Source organism: Staurois parvus, unplaced genomic scaffold (genome assembly GCF_062004578.1).
Source record: "Staurois parvus isolate SC_StPar_1 unplaced genomic scaffold, SC_StPar_1.0 ptg003584l, whole genome shotgun sequence".
Lineage (NCBI taxonomy): Eukaryota > Metazoa > Chordata > Amphibia > Anura > Ranidae > Staurois > Staurois parvus.
Window position 1 is genome coordinate 20,060 of NW_028321380.1, and position 20,076 is coordinate 40,135.

Here is a 20,076-nt window from a genome sequence, read left to right on the forward strand (position 1 = left end):
TTACAGGACTGGAACAAGACCTTGCGGCAACTTGGAGATGCACAGGCAGCTTCAAATAGGGCGCCCTGCTCTCCCATTGGTGCGGCCGCGATCGCTACTGCGCATGCGCGGCCGCCGCGATCGCCGAGGATTCTGCGCTCGCCGGCTGGGACGGATCGGCGGTCTGCGCATGCGCGCGCCGCCGAGGACCCGGGATCCCTGACACTCAGGATGGACCTCCTGGTGAAAACCTTTCATAATGGAGGATGCTGACATGTAGGAGGGCCGAATGTAAAACATGTCTGGAGACCAGTTAAGAGTTTTTTCCTTTTATTTGCTCAAATATCTGTAAAACATACCAACGTGTTTCAGGGTCAAGACCCCTTTCTTCAGGTATGCAGTTAGCATACTATAAATACACACAAACACACACACTTTGCCAGTTGTAGGACTGATCCTAAATCTGACAAACCCTGAATAAAAGGTGCATTTTATAACCCCATGTTGGAAATATCTGGAGATTTGAGCAAAAAAAAAAAAACCAAAAAGTTAAAATGTCTATAAATTGCAACTGTAAACTGTACACCACGATCTTAAGGTCAATGTCTGGCCAATAGGGGGAATTGGCTTGGATGTCCTCATTGCACAGACTGGAGGAGGGAATTCTTTTTGGTGACAATCTACTGTACTCATTTTCAGTATAATCCATACAAGGTGGTTTTCCTGCCTCTATTAGGAAGAATTTCCAAGCCTATTGAGCACATTGGAAGGTCTTACCTGCTTCTTTTAGATTGATTGCAGGCCCCTCATCTGTCAGAGAAAAAAAATCAGACAATTACTATACGAATTGTCAGAGGCTAATGTTACCAACATGGCCACCCTGTGCGTGACTCTTACCGCAAGGTTTGATGGCGCAGTAATCAAAGGGCGTTTTGGGGTCCTTGGTGTAACACCATGGGCCATGACTGTCACCATCTGGATTCCGACAGTAGTTTTCCTGTAGAGTCTCTCCAAAGCTGAACCTGGATGCAGTAAACAAAGTCTCAGAGTTCATCATATCAGATTTTACAAATCCATTATCTATGTTAGAATCTGCATGTTATTAATCTGCTGGGGACTGTTCCAATATTCACACTCTGTAAATGTCTAGGCAAGGGATAGAAAGTCAGCAAATGGTGGACATACTGAATGTCATTGGCTTTCTCAATCCAGTTGCGGCAGGGAAGCCCCTTCCTGGTCCTGCTGGCAGTTCCATCGTAGGTCTCCCCGTTCCCATGATAGCAGCCTGTGTATAGAGATTAAATAACTCATTGAGGAGGAAAGATCTGCAACCATCAGATACAACTTGATGTTCAGACTGATCACAGCTCACGGTATGACAGAGAAGTTTCGTATTGTTAGACACTCAGCCCTGAAAACATCCTGGTCTAGATGTTTATATGATAAGGCAGATTACCAATTTTCTTTTTTTTCCTCTAAATCTAAACCCAGGAGAACCTGGGAGACCCAACCAACAATTCGAATTGTCTAATCCCCCCCAAGCTCTCACCGGTGTCTGTGACATCATCAGGGCAACGTTTGATCTGGTAGCAGTAAGCGACTCTTATGTTGGGGTTGGTGGTGAAACACCATGGAGCTTCTGAACCATCAGGATTACGGCAGTAGTTCTCCTCCAGGCCTCTGCAAACAAGGAAGAGAAATGTATATCCAAGCAGAACATGTAAGAAATGGGCAACCCCAAAGACTATCACAATTGTATGGCCTTCTAAATCCATAGAAGGGCTCATCTTTGGTGCAGTGCTCCGTACCTGACCTGGTCCGGTACAATTCTCAGTATTTGACCTGGTCCTCTGCGGCAATCTAGTACCTGACCTGGTCCTCTGCGGCAATCTAGTACCTGACCTGGTCCTCTGCGGCAATCTAGTACCTGACCTGGTCCTCTGCGGCAATCTAGTACCTGACCTGGTCCTCTGCGGCAATCTAGTACCTGACCTGGTCCTCTGCGGCAATCTAGTACCTGACCTGGTCCGGTACAATTCTCAGTATGTGAAGTAATCCAGTAAAATACTCAGTATTTGACCTGGTCCTCTACGGCAATCTAGTACGTGACCTGGTCCTCTACGGCAATCTAGTACGTGACCTGGTCCTCTACAGCAATCTAGTACGTGACCTGGTCCTCTACAGCAATCTAGTACGTGACCTGGTCCTCTACAGCAATCTAGTACGTGACCTGGTCCTCTACAGCAATCTAGTACGTGACCTGGTCCTCTACAGCAATCTAGTACGTGACCTGGTCCTCTACAGCAATCTAGTACGTGACCTGGTCCGGTACAATTCTCAGTATGTGAAGTAATCCAGTAAAATACTCAGTATTTGACCTGGTCCTCTACGGCAATCCAGTGCATGACCTGGTCCTCTACGGCAATCCAGTGCATGACCTGGTCCTCTACGGCAATCCAGTGCATGACCTGGTCCTCTACGGCAATCCAGTGCATGACCTGGTCCTCTACGGCAATCCAGTGCATGACCTGGTCCTCTACGGCAATCCAGTGCATGACCTGGTCCGGTACAATTCTCAGTATGTGAAGTATTCCAGTAAAATACTCAGTATTTGATCTGGTCAAGTACAGTGCTCCATACGTGACCTGGACTGGTCCACCCATCAAGGGATGTATAGTACATCGGAACGTTTGTACTTGTATATGGTAGATACTCACTTGCAGGGGTATTTCTCCGGGTTGAAGCGGTGCTTGTGTGGGGTTTGGGAGTCCCAGTTCTGGCAGGGGATTCCAGAGGTCGTGGTGGAGGCCTTTCCCCGATAGCCCTCTCCTCTTCCCATGAAACAATTGCTGACTATTGTTAAATTCTGTTGCCGCTGCTTCTCTACTTAACGCAAGAGACAGGAGAGAAAAGACAAGACGACATCAACGTCTAAATTCATCGCTCTCCAACCTCTGATATAAAAATGTTCAAACAAGACACAAACAATTTTAAAGTAACAACTTATCTGTAGAAGAGACCAAAAATGTTCTAACATGAGACAGTTAGGTGATCAAACGTATAGAGCTGCCAAATTCCATCATTTGATGGGAATAGCACACAGGGCAACCTAGGAACACTAAAAACCAGAAGCTGAAAAGGAAGGAATCCCCCCCCTTCCCCGCGAGTTTTAATTTTTCCAGAAAATTTTTGATATGTAGTTTAACTTCTAGGAATGATTGGTAACATTGTGTTTTTATATAATTATTTAATAAACAGATTGGTTTTCCTATGTTGGTCTATTCTCCTTGGTGGGATGAGTAATTTTGCTGACCTAGGCAGATTCCCGGTATCATGATGGAGGGAATTTACAGGGTTTTGGGTATGATGTAACAATTCAGGATGGTGAGTAATCCCTTTGTGAAATTTCTAAGGAAAAGTCCAATCTCAGTATTACATAAAGTTTCATGTCAGCATAAAGCAGTATTTCTCAACCTTTTTTTCCAGTGAAGGCACCCTTTAAAAAAATGATGCAAATTTGGAGGCACCCCTAAGTCCCCAGTCACATCGGGTGCGACTTGGCATGCGATCTGCATGATATGCGACTTGCATATCGCATGCCAAGTCACACCCTACTATCCGCAATTACATCGGTCATATCGGTGTGGTTCTGATTTGGTCGGCTTTGTATAGCAAGAGGGAGGCTTGCTCCACCCGCTGACTTGTACCCAATTTTTTAGGCTTTTAGTCAAAGTACCCCTGAAGAACTCAGAAGGCACCCTGGTTGAAAAAGGCTGGCTTAAAGCACAAAATTCAGATTTAAAACCATGACCCGATTCTGGCAATTAGAATGCGATTGGTCAATTTGAGTTATATTAGAAGTGTTACTAAATCCACAACAGTATAATCAGTCTGTAGATGCAGTAAAGCATGCTGGTTATACTCACTGTGGGACCTAAGGGGGTTAATACTCTGCATTGTGTAAAAAGGCTGTTTGATCCTGTCTTCTCTGCCCCTCCTCTTGTTCAGATGTCCACGCTGATAAGAAAGACTGAACCTGTAGCCCTTCTGCACATGCTCCGTTTAGTGTGTATTGCTAGAGAGGTTTTCTTTTTCTTGGGAGAATGCATGTGATCAGCACAGGGCCAATCAGCACTGTTCAGACAGAGGTCAGGGGTTTTGCATTTTCCTACAGAAAGAAAACTCCTCCTACAAGCTTTAGCCAGTGCTCAGATGAAGTCACAAGACTGCTATATACTTCCGATTAGAAAAAGGTATTTAGCAGTTTATATTTACTAATATAAGTGCACTTCCATGTTCTGTGTACTGTGGGAGAGCGGATATAGCGAATGCGGGGTCCGGGGGGGTGGGAAAGCGGATATAGCGAATGCGGGGTCCGGGGGGGGTGGGAAAGCGGATATAGCGAATGCGGGGTCCGGGGGGGTGGGAAAGCGGATATAGCGAATGCGGGGTCCGGGGGAGGGGGGGGGGGAGCGGATATAGCGAATGCGGGGTCCGGGGGGGGGGGGAGCGGATATAGCGAATGCGGGGTCCGGGGGGGAAAGCGGATTTAGCGAATGCGGGGTCCGGGGGGGGCGGAAAGCGGATATAGCGAATGCGGGGTCCGGGGGGGGCGGAAAGCGGATATAGCGAATGCGGGGTCCGGGGGGGGCGGAAAGCGGATATAGCGAATGCGGGGTCCGGGGGGGGCGGAAAGCGGATATAGCGAATGCGGGGTCCGGGGGGGGGCGGAAAGCGGATATAGCGAATGCGGGGTCCGGGGGGGGGCGGAAAGCGGATATAGCGAATGCGGGGTCCGGGGGGGGGCGGAAAGCGGATATAGCGAATGCGGGGTCCGGGGGGGGGCGGAAAGCGGATATAGCGAATGCGGGGTCCGGGGGGGGGCGGAAAGCGGATATAGCGAATGCGGGGTCCGGGGGGGGGCGGAAAGCGGATATAGCGAATGCGGGGTCCGGGGGGGGGCGGAAAGCGGATATAGCGAATGCGGGGTCCGGGGGAAGCGGATATAGCAAATGCGGGGTCCGGGGGGGGGGGCTGGGGAGGGCGGATATAGCGAATGCGGGCTCCGGGGAGGGCGGATATAGCGAATGCGGGCTCCGGGGAGGGCGGATATAGCGAATGCGGGCTCCGGGGAGGGCGGATATAGCGAATGCGGGCTCCGGGGAGGGCGGATATAGCGAATGCGGGCTCCGGGGAGGGCGGATATAGCGAATGCGGGCTCCGGGGAGGGCGGATATAGCGAATGCGGGCTCCGGGGAGGGCGGATATAGCGAATGCGGGCTCCGGGGAGGGCGGATATAGCGAATGCGGGCTCCGGGGAGGGCGGATATAGCGAATGCGGGCTCCGGGGAGGGCGGATATAGCGAATGCGGGCTCCGGGGAGGGCGGATATAGCGAATGCGGGCTCCGGGGAGGGCGGATATAGCGAATGCGGGCTCCGGGGAGGGCGGATATAGCGAATGCGGGCTCCGGGGAGGGCGGATATAGCGAATGCGGGCTCCGGGGAGGGCGGATATAGCGAATGCGGGCTCCGGGGAGGGCGGATATAGCGAATGCGGGCTCCGGGGAGGGCGGATATAGCGGAATGCGGGCTCCGGGGAGGGCGGATATAGCGAATGCGGGCTCCGGGGAGGGCGGATATAGCGAATGCGGGCTCCGGGGAGGGCGGATATAGCGAATGCGGGCTCCGGGGAGGGCGGATATAGCGAATGCGGGCTCCGGGGAGGGCGGATATAGCGAATGCGGGCTCCGGGGAGGGCGGATATAGCGAATGCGGGCTCCGGGGAGGGCGGATATAGCGAATGCGGGCTCCGGGGAGGGCGGATATAGCGAATGCGGGCTCCGGGGAGGGCGGATATAGCGAATGCGGGCTCCGGGGAGGGCGGATATAGCGAATGCGGGCTCCGGGGAGGGCGGATATAGCGAATGCGGGCTCCGGGGAGGGCGGATATAGCGAATGCGGGCTCCGGGGAGGGCGGATATAGCGAATGCGGGCTCCGGGGAGGGCGGATATAGCGAATGCGGGCTCCGGGGAGGGCGGATATAGCGAATGCGGGCTCCGGGGAGGGCGGATATAGCGAATGCGGGCTCCGGGGAGGGCGGATATAGCGAATGCGGGCTCCGGGGAGGGCGGATATAGCGAATGCGGGCTCCGGGGAGGGCGGATATAGCGAATGCGGGCTCCGGGGAGGGCGGATATAGCGAATGCGGGCTCCGGGGAGGGCGGATATAGCGAATGCGGGCTCCGGGGAGGGCGGATATAGCGAATGCGGGCTCCGGGGAGGGCGGATATAGCGAATGCGGGCTCCGGGGAGGGCGGATATAGCGAATGCGGGCTCCGGGGAGGGCGGATATAGCGAATGCGGGCTCCGGGGAGGGCGGATATAGCGAATGCGGGCTCCGGGGAGGGCGGATATAGCGAATGACAGCGTGAGGAAAGTGCAGCCGAGAACCGGCACTTGCATTTCCCTGTGATCAGCGTGTCATTGGACACCGCTGATCACGTGGTAAAAGGCCGCTGTGGTTGGCCTTTTACCACATCACGTGATCAGCTGTGTCCGTAGGACACAGCGATCACGGAGATCGCCGGGTGCGCGCCCCAGCGCGTTCTGGGAGGACGTCATATGACGTCCACCCAGAACTGGCCGGCCGCGGTGAAGCCGTCATTCGGCTATGCGCGGTCGGCAAGAGGTTAAGGAGTGAAGACGCAATAGATCCTCCCCACCCCTGCGCCAGCCAAACTTACTGCACTTTGTGATCTCGCAGTACTCCCGCTCCACTTTGGGGTCTGTAGTATAGCACCAGGGTCTCTCCGAACTGTCTGGATTGCGGCAATAATTATCATCCAGGTGTTTGTCAGGATACCTGCAGACGGGGAGAATGACATTCGATCACATGGAAAGACAGGGAAAAAACAAAACAAAAAAAAAAAAAAAAACACCCCACCACTAAAATGGATAAGCAACAAAACAGATTCATAAAGCAATATTTACATCTTAGATAAAAGAAATACACAAAATCAAACAATTATATAAAAAAATATCCAAGAGAGCAACTAAAAAATATCCAAGAGAAGGAATGAGATCGCAAGAAAGTAACAAATGTAGCAATGATATAAAAATAATATTCAGTAAACGGCTCAGAGATGGAATAAGCACTTAAAGTGTTCCTAAACCCCGGACCCCGCGCTCACTATACCCGCTCTCCCCGGACCCCGCGCTCGCTATACCCGCTCTCCCCGGACCCCGCGCTCGCTATACCCGCTCTCCCCGGACCCCGCGCTCGCTATATCCGCTCTCCCCGGACCCCGCGCTCGCTATATTTGCTCTCCCCGGACCCCGCGCTCGCTATATCCGCTCTCCCCGGACCCCGCGCTCACTATATTTGCTCTCCCCGGACCCCGCGCTCACTATATCCGCTCTCCCCGGACCCCGCGCTCACTATATCCGCTCTCCCCGGACCCCGCGCTCACTATATCCGCTCTCCCCGGACCCCGCGCTCACTATATCCGCTCTCCCCGGACCCCGCGCTCACTATATCCGCTCTCCCCGGACCCCGCGCTCACTATATCTGATCTCCCACAGTACACAGAAAATGAAAAAGCAATTATTTTAATAAATATAAACTGCTAAATCCCTTTTTCCCCATCAGCAGTATATAGCAGTCTTGTGACTTCCTTCAGTGTCCAGCGGAGCACTGATTAAAGCTTGTAGGAGTTTTCTTTCTGCTCTAGGAGGATGCAGAACCCCAGATCTGTCTGGACAGTGCTGATTGGCCCTGTGCTAATCACATGCACTCTCCCAAGAAAAAAAGAAAAAAAAACCTCTCTAGTAATGCACACTAAACTGAGCATGTGCAGAGTGACTCCACACAATATGTCTTATTAGGAGATGAGAGGGGGACACCAAGAAGGGGAGGATCAGAGAAGACAGGATCAAACAGCCTTTTTACACAATGCAGAGGATTAACCCCTTCGGTCCCACAGTGAGTATAACCAGCATGCTTTCCTGCATCTACAGACTGATTGTACTGTTGGGGGTTTAGTAACACTTTAAAAAAGTAACATTGTAACAGAATAGGGTGATAAGCCAACACCGCCATACACCTCTCATGACCGGCTCAGATTGGATGTATGCTGTTCTGTATGTTATCAAAAAATATAAAGTATTTGATAGAGTTCAGGGGCATCCATCATGGTTCTTACATGGTGCAGCAAAGGGTGGAAAAGTTTTAAAATTGACAAAAATGTCCCATAATCCTCCACAACTTACTTTTCTGGGTTATACGGATGAGAATGAGGACTCTGAAGGTCCCACCGCTGACATTCCTTCCCTGACACGGTCCGGTCCAGCGAGCCGCGGTAATCTTCCCCATTACAGTTCAGACACACGGCTGTGGGGGTAACAAGATGGCGTCAGGTAGGAGCTCTCACAAAAGATTCGTGCGTGGCACAAACCATCATGTTTAGGAAAGAATTTTCTCTGACACCATTACTAAAACAATTTCCATCTGCCGATCCCCCCCACTTCTCTCCAAACCCCACCGGCTCCCCCCCTTCTCTCCACACCCCACCGGCTCCCCCCCTTCTCTCCACACCCCACCGGCTCCCCCCCTTCTCTCCACACCCCACCGGCTCTCACCTTCTTCACACGTCTTGATTCCGCAGGATTGGAATCTCACATTCTTGTCGGTGGTGTAACACCAGGGGCCCTTGGCGTCCTTGTCCGGGTTCCGGCAGTAATTCTCATGCAGTCCATTTTGAGAATTGGGAAAGTATCTGCAAAAAAGTAAATCAAGGTCCAGTCAATAAACTTTATTAGATATATTAGGCTGGGTGGAAGAATTGCACACAGAGGGGAGGGGGGACGATTTATAGGGGAGGAGCTGCATGGAGAGGAAGGGAGAGGGGGGAGGGGAAAAAAGAAAAAGGAAGGGGGGGGGGGGGTGAGCAGGGCAAAGGGACACAAAGAGGGGTAAGAAATACAGGGGGAAAGGGCCAGTAGGAGAGGGAGGCATTAAAAAGCTGCACACAGAGGTGAGGGGCAAAATATAGATGAAAGTGAGCCAGAGAGGGGAAGGGTGAAGTATATAGGAGGACTAGCCACACATAGGAAGGGAAAAAAAAAAGTTTCATACTAAAGGGAGGGGCTAGATATCTATGAGGGAGGAGCCAAAAAAGAGGGGAGGGACTATACACGCAAAGAAGTGGGCTAGATATAGATAGCCGCACACGGAGGGGAGGAGTGAGATATACAGAAGGAGGAGCCACACAAAAGGGGAGGGAGAAGAGGCGCAAAGAAGCTGCACATTGAGATGAGGGGTGAGAACCACAGCAGAGTATGACCTCTCCATTCACGGGACTGGAACCATCACTCACTTGTGGTCATGCGGGAATTTTTGTCTCCAGTGTTGGCAGGTTTTCCCTTTCACAGTGTGGGAGGTCATTCCACGATAGGTCGTCCCATCCCCCACCACACATTCCCGAACATAATCTGGAGAAATGAGAAAAAAAAAAAGGAAAAAAAAACCAAAAAAAAAAAAACAGTGTATATAGCTCTAAATAGAGTCACAACTGAATATAACCCATAGTATAAATGTTACTAGAAGACCGTCAGAAATGGGTCATAAAACCTTACAGCATCTAGGAACTACCTCTCCTAAAGTTAGAAAGGTAGGGGACTCTAAAAGTAGGCAAGCGGCAACCGCTCCCCATGACAAGAGGCAAGCGGCACCCGCTCCCCATGACAAGAGGCAAGCGGCACCCGCTCCCCATGACAAGAGGCAAGCGGCACCCGCTCCCCATGACAAGAGGCAAGCGGCACCCGCTCCCCATGACAAGAGGCAAGCGGCACCCGCTCCCCATGACAAGAGGCAAGCGGCACCCGCTCCCCATGACAAGAGGCAAGCGGCACCCGCTCCCCATGACAAGAGGCAACCGGCACCCGCTCCCCATGACAAGAGGCAAGCGGCACCCGCTCCCCATGACAAGAGGCAAGCGGCACCCGCTCCCCATGACAAGAGGCAAGCGGCACCCACTCCCCATGACAAGAGGCAAGCGGCATCCGCTCCCCATGACAAGAGGCAAGCGGCACCCGCTCCCCATGACAAGAGGCAAGCGGCACCTGCTCCCCATGACAAGAAGCAAGCGGCACCCTCCACAAGGAGGTAAGCCACACCCGCTCCCCATCACAAGACGTAAGCGACACTCTCTACCCATCACAGGAGTAAGTTACCCTTTTTCTGGTAGACATCATAGATGACATTCTTGGTCATGGTGACGAGGGGGGAATTCTGTGTCCACGGCAGCAGGCGGCAGCTGAGGGTCTTCAGGTTGTAGTCAAAGGACCTGCAATATGAGGGAAACAGATTAGGATGATATATCAGAGACAGTTTGGGGTCTTCCTCCAGGAAACATCTGGGTGACTGCTAATGGTGCCATCAAGGTCTGCTGCTGAGTGATGGTGTCACCCCATGTCTCACCCACATGCACCCCTCTGTTCCAAATACTGACTGAATGAGGGTACAGCAGGAACCTACCTGCACCTATCACCCACTTCCCAAACATTGACAGAATGGGGGGGGGGCAGTGAACTCAGTACCCCTTTCCGATACATGAACAGAATAGGAGTACAAACAGCCACCTACCCACACCGAGCATCCCCTTCCTATACCTTGACAGACTAGGTGGTACCAGCAGGCACCTACCTGCACACTAACATCGTGGGGGGTGCAGAAGTCATCTACCCCCTCCAAGAACCGCCTGGGAGGTACAGTGAGCACCTATCACCACCCAGCACCACTCTCTAATACAATAAAAGAATGGGGGTTCAGCAGGCACCTACACGACTTCCTATACATCTATAAAATGGGGTACAGTGAGCACCTACCTGCAGTCCAGCAGATCAGAACATTTCTTGGCACACACGTGGACATCTCCTCTGATCTCCTCCTTCACGTTTTCCTCGCTCTGGTGTGCCAGCTCGGTGGCTTTCGATCGCTGGTAGTCATTGAGTGGGCTGCGCTGAGCTGTGGGACAGACGCAGAAAACTTCGGTTGAGAAGATGCGAGGGACAAAATACCCAAACCAAACGTTCTAGAACCGTTCTAGAACAACCCCCAGGTTCTTAATGCATTAGAGAAGAAGTAGATGCAATGAGGCTGCAGAGGATCAGCAACACTTAGATTGATTACGGGATAGAAAAAAAAAAAAAAGTGAAAACAAGGAAGAATAATAAATAATAATGATTGTTTATGATACAGAGAAAACTAAATTTTGGTTTGCCTTCCTCTACGTACCTGTGACCACCAGGGAGATGGTGAGCAGAGCGCAGAGTCCAGTCAGCATGTTGGCTGCTCGCTGTTTGGGATCCGATCGTCTGGCAGCAGAAGTTGAATATGCACAGCCCACACAGCCTCCTCTCCCCAAATATTTATCCAGATAACAGGTTAACCTGATAATGTGCCAAAAGGTGTCAGCAAACCAGCTGGTGATGGGATAATAAAAAAAAAAATAAAAAAATTATAAAATAAAGAATAAAAAATAAAAAAATATATATATATATATATATATATATATATATATATATATATATATATATATATATACATACATACATACATACACACACACACACACACACACACACACACATATATATATACACACACAGTGGGGATCGAAAGTTTGGGCACCCCAGCTAAAAATTTGTATTAATGTGCATAAAGAAGCCAAGGAAAGATGGAAAAATCTCCAAAAGGCATCAGATTAGACATTCTTATAATATGTCAACAAAAGTTAGATTTTATTTCCATCATTTACACTTTCAAAATAACAGAAAACAAAAAAATGGCGTCTGCAAAAGTTTGGGCACCCTGCAGAATTTATAACATGCACTGCCCCCTTTGCCAAGCTGAGACCTGCCAGTGTCATGGATTGTTCTCAATCATCGTCTGGGAAGACCAGGTGATGTCAATCTCAAAGGTTTTAAATGCCCAGACTCATCTGACCTTGCCCCAACAATCAGCACCATGGGTTCTTCTAAGCGGTTGTCTAGAAAACTGAAACTGAAAATAGTTGACGCTCACAAACCTGGAGAAGGCTATAAGAAGATAGCAAAGCGTTTTCAGATGTCAATATCCTCTGTTCGGAATGTAATTAAGAAATGGCAGTCATCAGGAACAGTGGAAGTTAAAGCAAGATCTGGAAGACCAAGAAAAATATCAGACAGAACAGCTCGCAGGATTGTGAGAAAAACAAATTCAAAACCCACGTTTGACTGCACGATCCCTCCAGAAAGATCTGGCAGACACTGGAGTTGTGGTACACTATTCCACTATAAAGAGATACTTGTACAAATATGGTCTTCATGGAAGAGTCATCAGAAGAAAACCTCTTCTACATCCTCACCACAAAAATCATCGTTTGAACTTTGCAAATGAACATATAGACAAGCCTGATGCATTTTGGAAACAAGTTCTGTGGACCGATAAGGTTAAAATTGAACTTTTTAGCCGGAATGAGCAAAGGTACGTTTGGAGAAGAAGGGGCACAGAATTTAATGAAAAGAACCTCTGTCCAACTGTGAAGCATGGGGTTGGATCAATCATGCTTTGGGGTTGTGTTGCAGCCAGTGGCACAGGGAACATCTCACGAGTAGAAGGAAAAATGGATTCAATAAAATTTCAGCAAATTTTGGATGGTAACTTGATGCCATCTGTGAAAAAGCTGAAGTTAAAGAGAGGATGGCTTCTACAAATGGATAATGATCCTAAACACACCTCGAAATCCACGGGGGATTACATCAAGAGGCGTAAACTGAAGGTTTTGCCATGGCCTTCACAATCTCCTGACCTCAACATCATTGAAAATCTATGGATAGACCTTAAAAGAGCCGTGCGTGACAGACAGCCCAGAAATCTCAAAGAACTGGAAGACTTTTGTAAGGAAGAACGGGCAAAGATACCTCAAACAAGAATTGAAAGACTCTTGGCTGGCTACAAAAAGCGTTTACAAGCTGTGATACTTGCCAAAGGGGGCAGTACAAGATATTAACTCTGCAGGGTGCCCAAACTTTTGCAGACGCCATTTTTTTGTTTTCTGTTATTTTGAAAGTGTAAATGATGGAAATAAAATCTAACTTTTGTTGACATATTATAAGAATGTCGAATCTGTAATTTGATGCCTTTTGGAGATTTTTCCATCTTTCCTTGGCTTCTTTATGCACATTAATACAAATTTTTAGCTGGGGTGCCCAAACTTTCGATCCCCACTGTACACACACACACATATATACATACACACACTCTGAGATAAATGAGAGATATTATACTGTGTTATTTTGGCTTTGTTTATATATATATATATATATATATATATATATATATATATATATATATATATATATATATATATATATATATATATATATATATATATATATAAAAATTAGATTTATATAATAATTTTTTTTCTTAAACAAAAAGCCAAAAATCACAGTGTAATCCAACGTGACAGGCCGGGCTCGCCAGCTAGGTACACGCCAGCGTCCCCTTACCCCCGCCTGGCCAGGAAATGGTGACATAACTGGTTAATGTCCAACCTGATGGCCTCAGGCCATGCGGGATGGGGGGCCCCCTGGGGGAAAAGGACAACAAGGTGTCTTGTGCGGTGGGAGAGGTGACACCCCTCAGCACCAGGACAAGACCATTACCAGAGAATGATGTCACATCTCCCAGCAACGCTGGGGGTTGTAGTCCAGCTAGAGGACAATGGATCAGGGCAGCGCCTGCGGTCGGGTGGTTAAAAATGGATGTCAACACAAGGCTATTCTGGTAACAAGACTTGTGACCCAATTCTGATCGGGGACCAGAGACAAACAAATCATTCCGGTCACAGGCTGACAGGCAGCCAAAAAAAAACAAAAAAAACAAAACACCACAAAAACAAAATACAAAAACAACAAAATACAAAAAAACAAAAAAAAAAAACAAGTCTAGGTGTAAATTTTGGGACATTCCAAAAAGTGCATCAAACAGGTTATATAGAAACAAGGCTCACGTATTCATTACTTTTGTGCCGCATTATAGCGCATACGGTAACTGCAGGAAAAAGTGACTGCAGAGCTCAATCTCAGTCCCGCAAAAAATCATCACTTGCACACCTGCAAATCATGTATGGATTCCATTTTTTTTGTCCACCCCCTGAATGTGTGCATTTCTCCTATAGTGGTTATCGAATTCAAGTGATCAAACAGCGACAATATTCTAGAAGTTCACATGACAGAAGATCAGCCGGACAGATTATGTTCAATATGCAAGAACAAAAAAAAAAAAAAAAATAAGTAACATATTACTATAAAAATAATATACAAATAGCTTTCTAAACCTATACATAAATTACAAAAAAAGGGGGTCATTCATAAAAAGTTGGGTGCTGGGAAAGTATGCTGGATATTCAATAATCAAAGGGAATGCTACTCACCTCCGTCGCTGGAACACGTGTAAGACCGCGACGCGATAATGTGAACCTAGCCGGACCAGAAAGGCAGTTCCCGTGTATAAACTGTATACACACCGTGCAGATGTCACATGTGCTGCGTCACCCACATGTCCAGATAACGGCCGCAGACCAGAACAGACCGGACGGGTAGATCAGCAACACATTGTGCAATTATGGAAAGCACAACCTGACTACAGCCCTGACCAACATCCGCCGGGAAGATGGAGGACACATCTGTAGAACATCTGCTGCTGGATGGACTACAATAGTGCTGGTCAACTTACTATATATAGGGAGCTACACGTGTGGCCCCTGACATCACCAAAGGGGCCACACAATATTCAATGAAGGCAACGCCACAGGGGACGGTCAGAGACCGCAGACGCACGGTACAGGGGACGGTCAGAGACCGCAGATGCACGGTACAGGGGACGGTCAGAGACCGCAGACGCACGGTACAGGGGACGGTCAGAGACCGCAGACGCACGGTACAGGGGACGGTCAGAGACCGCAGACATGGTACAGTCACAGACCGCAGACGCACGCCACGGGGGACCGTTGCAGACCGCAGACACAATACGGGGGAACGGTCACAGACCGCAGACACGCTACGGGGGACGCCCGAAGACGCAATACGGGGGACGGTCACGGACCGCAGACGCGGTACGGGGGGACGGTCGCAGACGGCAGACACGCGATGGGGGACGGTCGCAGACGGCAGACACGATACGGGGGGCGGTCGCAGACCGCAGACACGATACGGGGGGCGGTCGCAGACCGCAGACACGATACGGGGGGCGGTCGCAGACCGCAGACACGCGATGGGGGGCGGTCGCAGACCGCAGACACGCGATGGGGGGCGGTCGCAGACCGCAGACACGCGATGGGGGGCGGTCGCAGACCGCAGACACGCGATGGGGGGCGGTCGCAGACCGCAGACACGCGATGGGGGGCGGTCGCAGACCGCAGACACGCGATGGGGGGCGGTCGCAGACCGCAGACACGCGATGGGGGGCGGTCGCAGACCGCAGACACAATACGGGGGACGGTCGCAGACCGCAGACACAATACGGGGGACGGTCGCAGACACGCGATGGGGGACGGTCGCAGACCGCAGACACAATACGGGGGATGGTCGCAGACCGCAGACACAATACGGGGGACGGTCGCAGACACGCGATGGGGGACGGTCGCAGACCGCAGACACAATACGGGGGACGGTCGCAGACACGCGATGGGGGGACGGTCGCAGACACGATATAGGAGATGCTGTAGATCAGGCACATGGGTCAGGACACATTCCAGGACTCTCAGAGATCACATCTCCTCTACTAGTCCATGGTCCTCCATGGTCCCCCCTAGAAATACTTTGCTACTTTGTATCAGTTTAGGTTTCCTCCCTCAGATCCATCAGAATACAGAGAGATCACATACAGAGATGGCAGAAAAGTCCAATAACCCGGAACCCTGGAATCCAATGCAAGGAATGAGCTCAGAGATCGGGCCCCGGCCCTCCGATCTGCCCATGTGTGGCCCCCATACCTCCTCTCCGCCTCTCGCTGTTCCGGAGACAATGAAGGATTTGGGTTGTTTGTATCGCTCCAGCTGGTCGGGGGAGGAGCCGAGGATCTCCAGCTGTGTCCGGCGGGTCAGGTGACCTGGGGGCAGCCGGAGAGGAAAAGGTTAAATCCGGAGGGGGTCGGCCAATGACAGCACAGGGATCAATAATCAGCATGCACCTTTCTGTGACTAATAGGTGTGTACACCCCTCCCCCCCCCTTATCAATTCTGTGACTTCTCCCCCCCAGGAATTAATCATCAGTTTGTGCACCCCCCTAATCAATCCTAATCAATATTCAGTGGGCAACCCAATCAGTCCTCAGTACACCCCCAATAAAGAATCTGTGCACCCCCATCGATCCATAATGCATCCCCCAATCAATAGCGTGTATCCCCCAATCAATAATCAGCATGCACCCCCCCCCCCACCAGTCCTTAGTGCATACCCCCTGTCAATAATCAGTGTACCCCCATCTATCCTCAATGCACTCCCCACTAATAATCATTGTGAACCACCCATCAGTCCTCAATGCACCCCCCAATCAATAATCAGTGTGCACCCTCCCATCGGCCGTTAATGCACCCCCCCCAATGAATAATCAGTGTGCACCTCCCAATACCCCCATCAATTCTTAGTGCATCCTCCCTTTCTCCAATCAATAATCGGTGCACCCCCTTTTCAATCCTCAATGCACTCCCTGCCAGTAATCAATGCACACACACCCCTACTAATAATAAATGTGCACCCCCATCAATCCTCAGTGAACCCCCACTAATAATTATTGTGCACCCCCTATCAGTCCTCGGTGCATCCCCCCAATCAATAATCAGTGCACCCCCTTATCAATCCTCAATAATCTGCACCCCTCCATCAGCATTAGTGTGCTCCCCCATCAATCCTTAATGCACCCCCAATCAATGATTAGCATGCACCCCCCATCAATCCTTAGTGCATCCCCCCAATCAATAATCAGTGCACCCCCTTATCAATCCTCAATGCACTCCGCATCCAATAATCAGTGTGCACCCCCATCAATCTTCAGTGCACCCCCCAGTAAATCAGTGTGCGACCCCATCAGTCCTCAGTGCACCCCCCAATCAATAATCAGTGTGCTACCCAATCAGGTCTCAGTGCACCCCCCCAATAAATAATCAGTGTGCACCCCCATCAATCCTTAATGCACCCCCAATCCATAATTAGCATGCCCCCAACCAATCCTTAGTGCATCCCCCCAGTCAATAATCAGTGCACCCCCTTATCAATCCTCAATGCACTCCACATCCAATAATCAGTGTGCACCCCCACCAATCCTTAATGCACCCCCAATCCATAATTAGCATGACTCCCCCCACCAATCCTTAGTTCATCCCCCAATCAATAATTAGCATGCCCCCCATCAATCCTTTGTGCATCCCCCCAATCAATATTCAGTTCATCACCCCCCAATCAATCATATCATCCCCCAATCAATAATTAGCATGCCCCCCATCAATCCTTTGTGCATCTCCCCAATCAATAATCAGTTCATCACCCCCCAATCAATCATATCATCCCCCAATCAATAATTAGCATGCCCCCCCATAAATCCTTTGTGGATCTCCCCCAATCAATAATCAATTCATCCTCCCAATCAATAATCAGTTCGTCCCCCCCAATCAATAATCAATGCGCACCGCCATCAGTGCACCCCCCCATCACCATCACCATCAATCCTTAGTGCACTCTAGCAAGCAAAGGGAACATGTGACCTTAGTTAGGTGGTGAAGCTCCTTTATGGGCCAATCACAGGCTGGGGGTGTGTCTGGGACCAGCCTGTGCTGTCTGGCAGGAGTTCCCACATCCTAGGCCTGGCAAATCTTCCATCACCTCCGAGCTGTGCAACAGAACAGCACCCACGGGGGAGGGGCAAATTCGAGGGTGGGATGGAGGGGTGACAGGGAATCCTCACTCTATATAGGATTATTTCTATCAGAGCCCGCCCATCAACTTCAGCAGGTCACATGACCAGTCACGTGACGGAGGGAGGAGCTCGGTCACACAGCAAAGGAGCTGCTGCAGTCCTGGTGAGCTGGTGGAAAGGCCGAGGCCGTCTGAGGCTCCTCCCTGTGCACTGTGCCTTCCCCTGCGTTGTATGTAGGCCAGCACGGTCCTTGTAATGGGCGGCCCTCTGTGAGAAACGCCCACAAATAACCTGAGCGTTTCCAGAGATCACGCTGCGCCAAAACGCAGAACGCTGCGACAACGTGAATTCTGACAGCGGAGGGGTGCTAATGGCGTCACCGCACATCTGCAAAAGGGCAGCGAGGGTTTTGTGCATTGCATCACTCATCATTCACTCATCATTCACCTCATCACTCACCTCATCATTCACCTCATCACTCATCATTCCCCTCATCATTCACCTCACTCATTCATCATTCACCTCATCACTCATCATTCACTCACCACTCATCATTCACCTCATCATTCATTCATCATTCACTTCATCATTCATTCATCATTCACCTTATCACTCATTCATCATTCACCTCATCACTCATCATTCACCTCATCACTCACCTCATCATTCACTCACCACTCATCATTCACCTCATCATTCACCTTATCACTCATTCATCATTCACACTCATCACTCATCATTCACCTCATCACTCACCTCACCTCATCATTCACTCACCACTCATCATTCACCTCATCACTCATCATTCACTCATCATTCACCTCATCATTCATTCATCATTCACCTTATCACTCATTCATCATTCACCTCATCACTCACCTCATCACTCATCATTCACCTCATCATTCATTCATCATTCACTCACCATTCACCTCATCATTCACCTCATTTACTCATTCACCTCATCACTCAGCTCATCATTCACTCATCACTCACCATTCACCTTATCATTCACTCATCACTCACCATTCACCTCATCATTCATCCACTCACTCATCACTCACCATTCACTCATCATTCACCTCATCACTCATCATTCACCTCATCACTCATCATTCACCGCTTCACTCATCACTCACCTTATCACTCATCATTCACCTCATCATTCACTCACCATTCACCTCATTCACTCACCTCATCACTCATTCACCTCATCACTCATCATTCACCTCATCATTCACTCATCACTCATAATTCACCTCATGACTCATCATTCACCTCATCATTCACTCATCACTCACCTCATCATTCATCCGCTCACTCACCATTCACTCATCATTCACCTCATCACTCATCATTCACCGCTTCACTCATCACTCACCTTATCACTCATCATTCACCTAATTATTCACTCACCATTCACCTCATCACTCACCTCATCACTCACCTCATCACTCATCATAAAAAAAGCGGCAATAACGCAGCAAAAAAGTCAAACGCAACGCAAAATGCAGAAATGCTTCCAACACACCCGGCATTGGTGACCCCAGAGATGGCGGTTCACACTACAGATGAACGGTTCATATTCATTCCTCATGCATGTTTTGGACCCATTTCCGTGCTTTTTTGATGCGTTCCAGTTCATTTTTCCCCCTTTTTCTTCAATGTAAATAGGGACGTGTGCGTTGCAGTGCGTTCCGGTGCGTTGCAGTGCGTTCCGGTGCGTTGCAGTGTGTTTTTGATGCAATTTACTGCGTTCCAGTCCAGTTCTGTGCAGAAAACATGGCGTTTGTTCTACTTTTTTTTTATACATCCGGAACTGCGAGCGCCGATGTGACCTCTGACACCGACCACCAGATCACTGACTTTTTGTGCGTTTTGGATGCAGAACAAAAACAACTGAAATGCATGGAGTGTGAACCGGTCCTTAATTTATTATGGTGGTCGGGGGGGGTTGTGTAGAAAATGATACAACGCGTTGCGTTTGGCACGCAGCACTGCTGGTAAACCCGCCCCATTGTAGCGAATGCAATCGCACTGCATCTGCGCTGCAACTACATTTACTGCACACAGTGAGGTGCGAGTTCACCGGCTGAAACAAGTCTTGCCTGTGATCTGTCCTCTAATACCGGCCATAGA

The 20,076-nt window shown here is 49.7% G+C and overlaps 1 protein-coding gene across 7 annotated transcripts in view; it reads right to left on the bottom strand.

The window, feature by feature from the left end:
- MST1 (macrophage stimulating 1) overlaps positions 1–16,149 on the bottom strand; it is a 33,709-nt gene extending 17,560 nt beyond the window's left edge. Inside the window, exons 1-13 of one of the 7 annotated variants that reach the window (XM_089667781.1) lie at positions 16,019–16,149; positions 11,275–11,462; positions 10,866–11,004; positions 10,212–10,324; positions 9,356–9,470; positions 8,619–8,755; positions 8,250–8,370; positions 6,725–6,843; positions 2,697–2,865; positions 1,529–1,659; positions 1,165–1,264; positions 877–1,001; positions 757–789 (exon numbers count right to left, since the gene is read on the bottom strand). In XM_089667781.1, coding sequence (XP_089523907.1) covers positions 757–789; positions 877–1,001; positions 1,165–1,264; positions 1,529–1,659; positions 2,697–2,865; positions 6,725–6,843; positions 8,250–8,370; positions 8,619–8,755; positions 9,356–9,470; positions 10,212–10,324; positions 10,866–11,004; positions 11,275–11,323 — 1,351 coding nt within the window. In that variant the 5' untranslated portion in view covers positions 11,324–11,462; positions 16,019–16,149. Of the gene's footprint in view, positions 1–756; positions 790–876; positions 1,002–1,164; positions 1,265–1,528; positions 1,660–2,696; positions 2,866–6,724; positions 6,844–8,249; positions 8,371–8,618; positions 8,756–9,355; positions 9,471–10,211; positions 10,325–10,865; positions 11,005–11,274; positions 11,463–12,067; positions 12,156–14,458; positions 14,637–16,018 lie in introns of those variants that run through there. The other 6 variants (XM_089667783.1, XM_089667785.1, XM_089667780.1 and 3 more) reach the window with 6 other exon arrangements.
- Between the last annotated feature and the right edge of the window lie 3,927 nt (positions 16,150–20,076).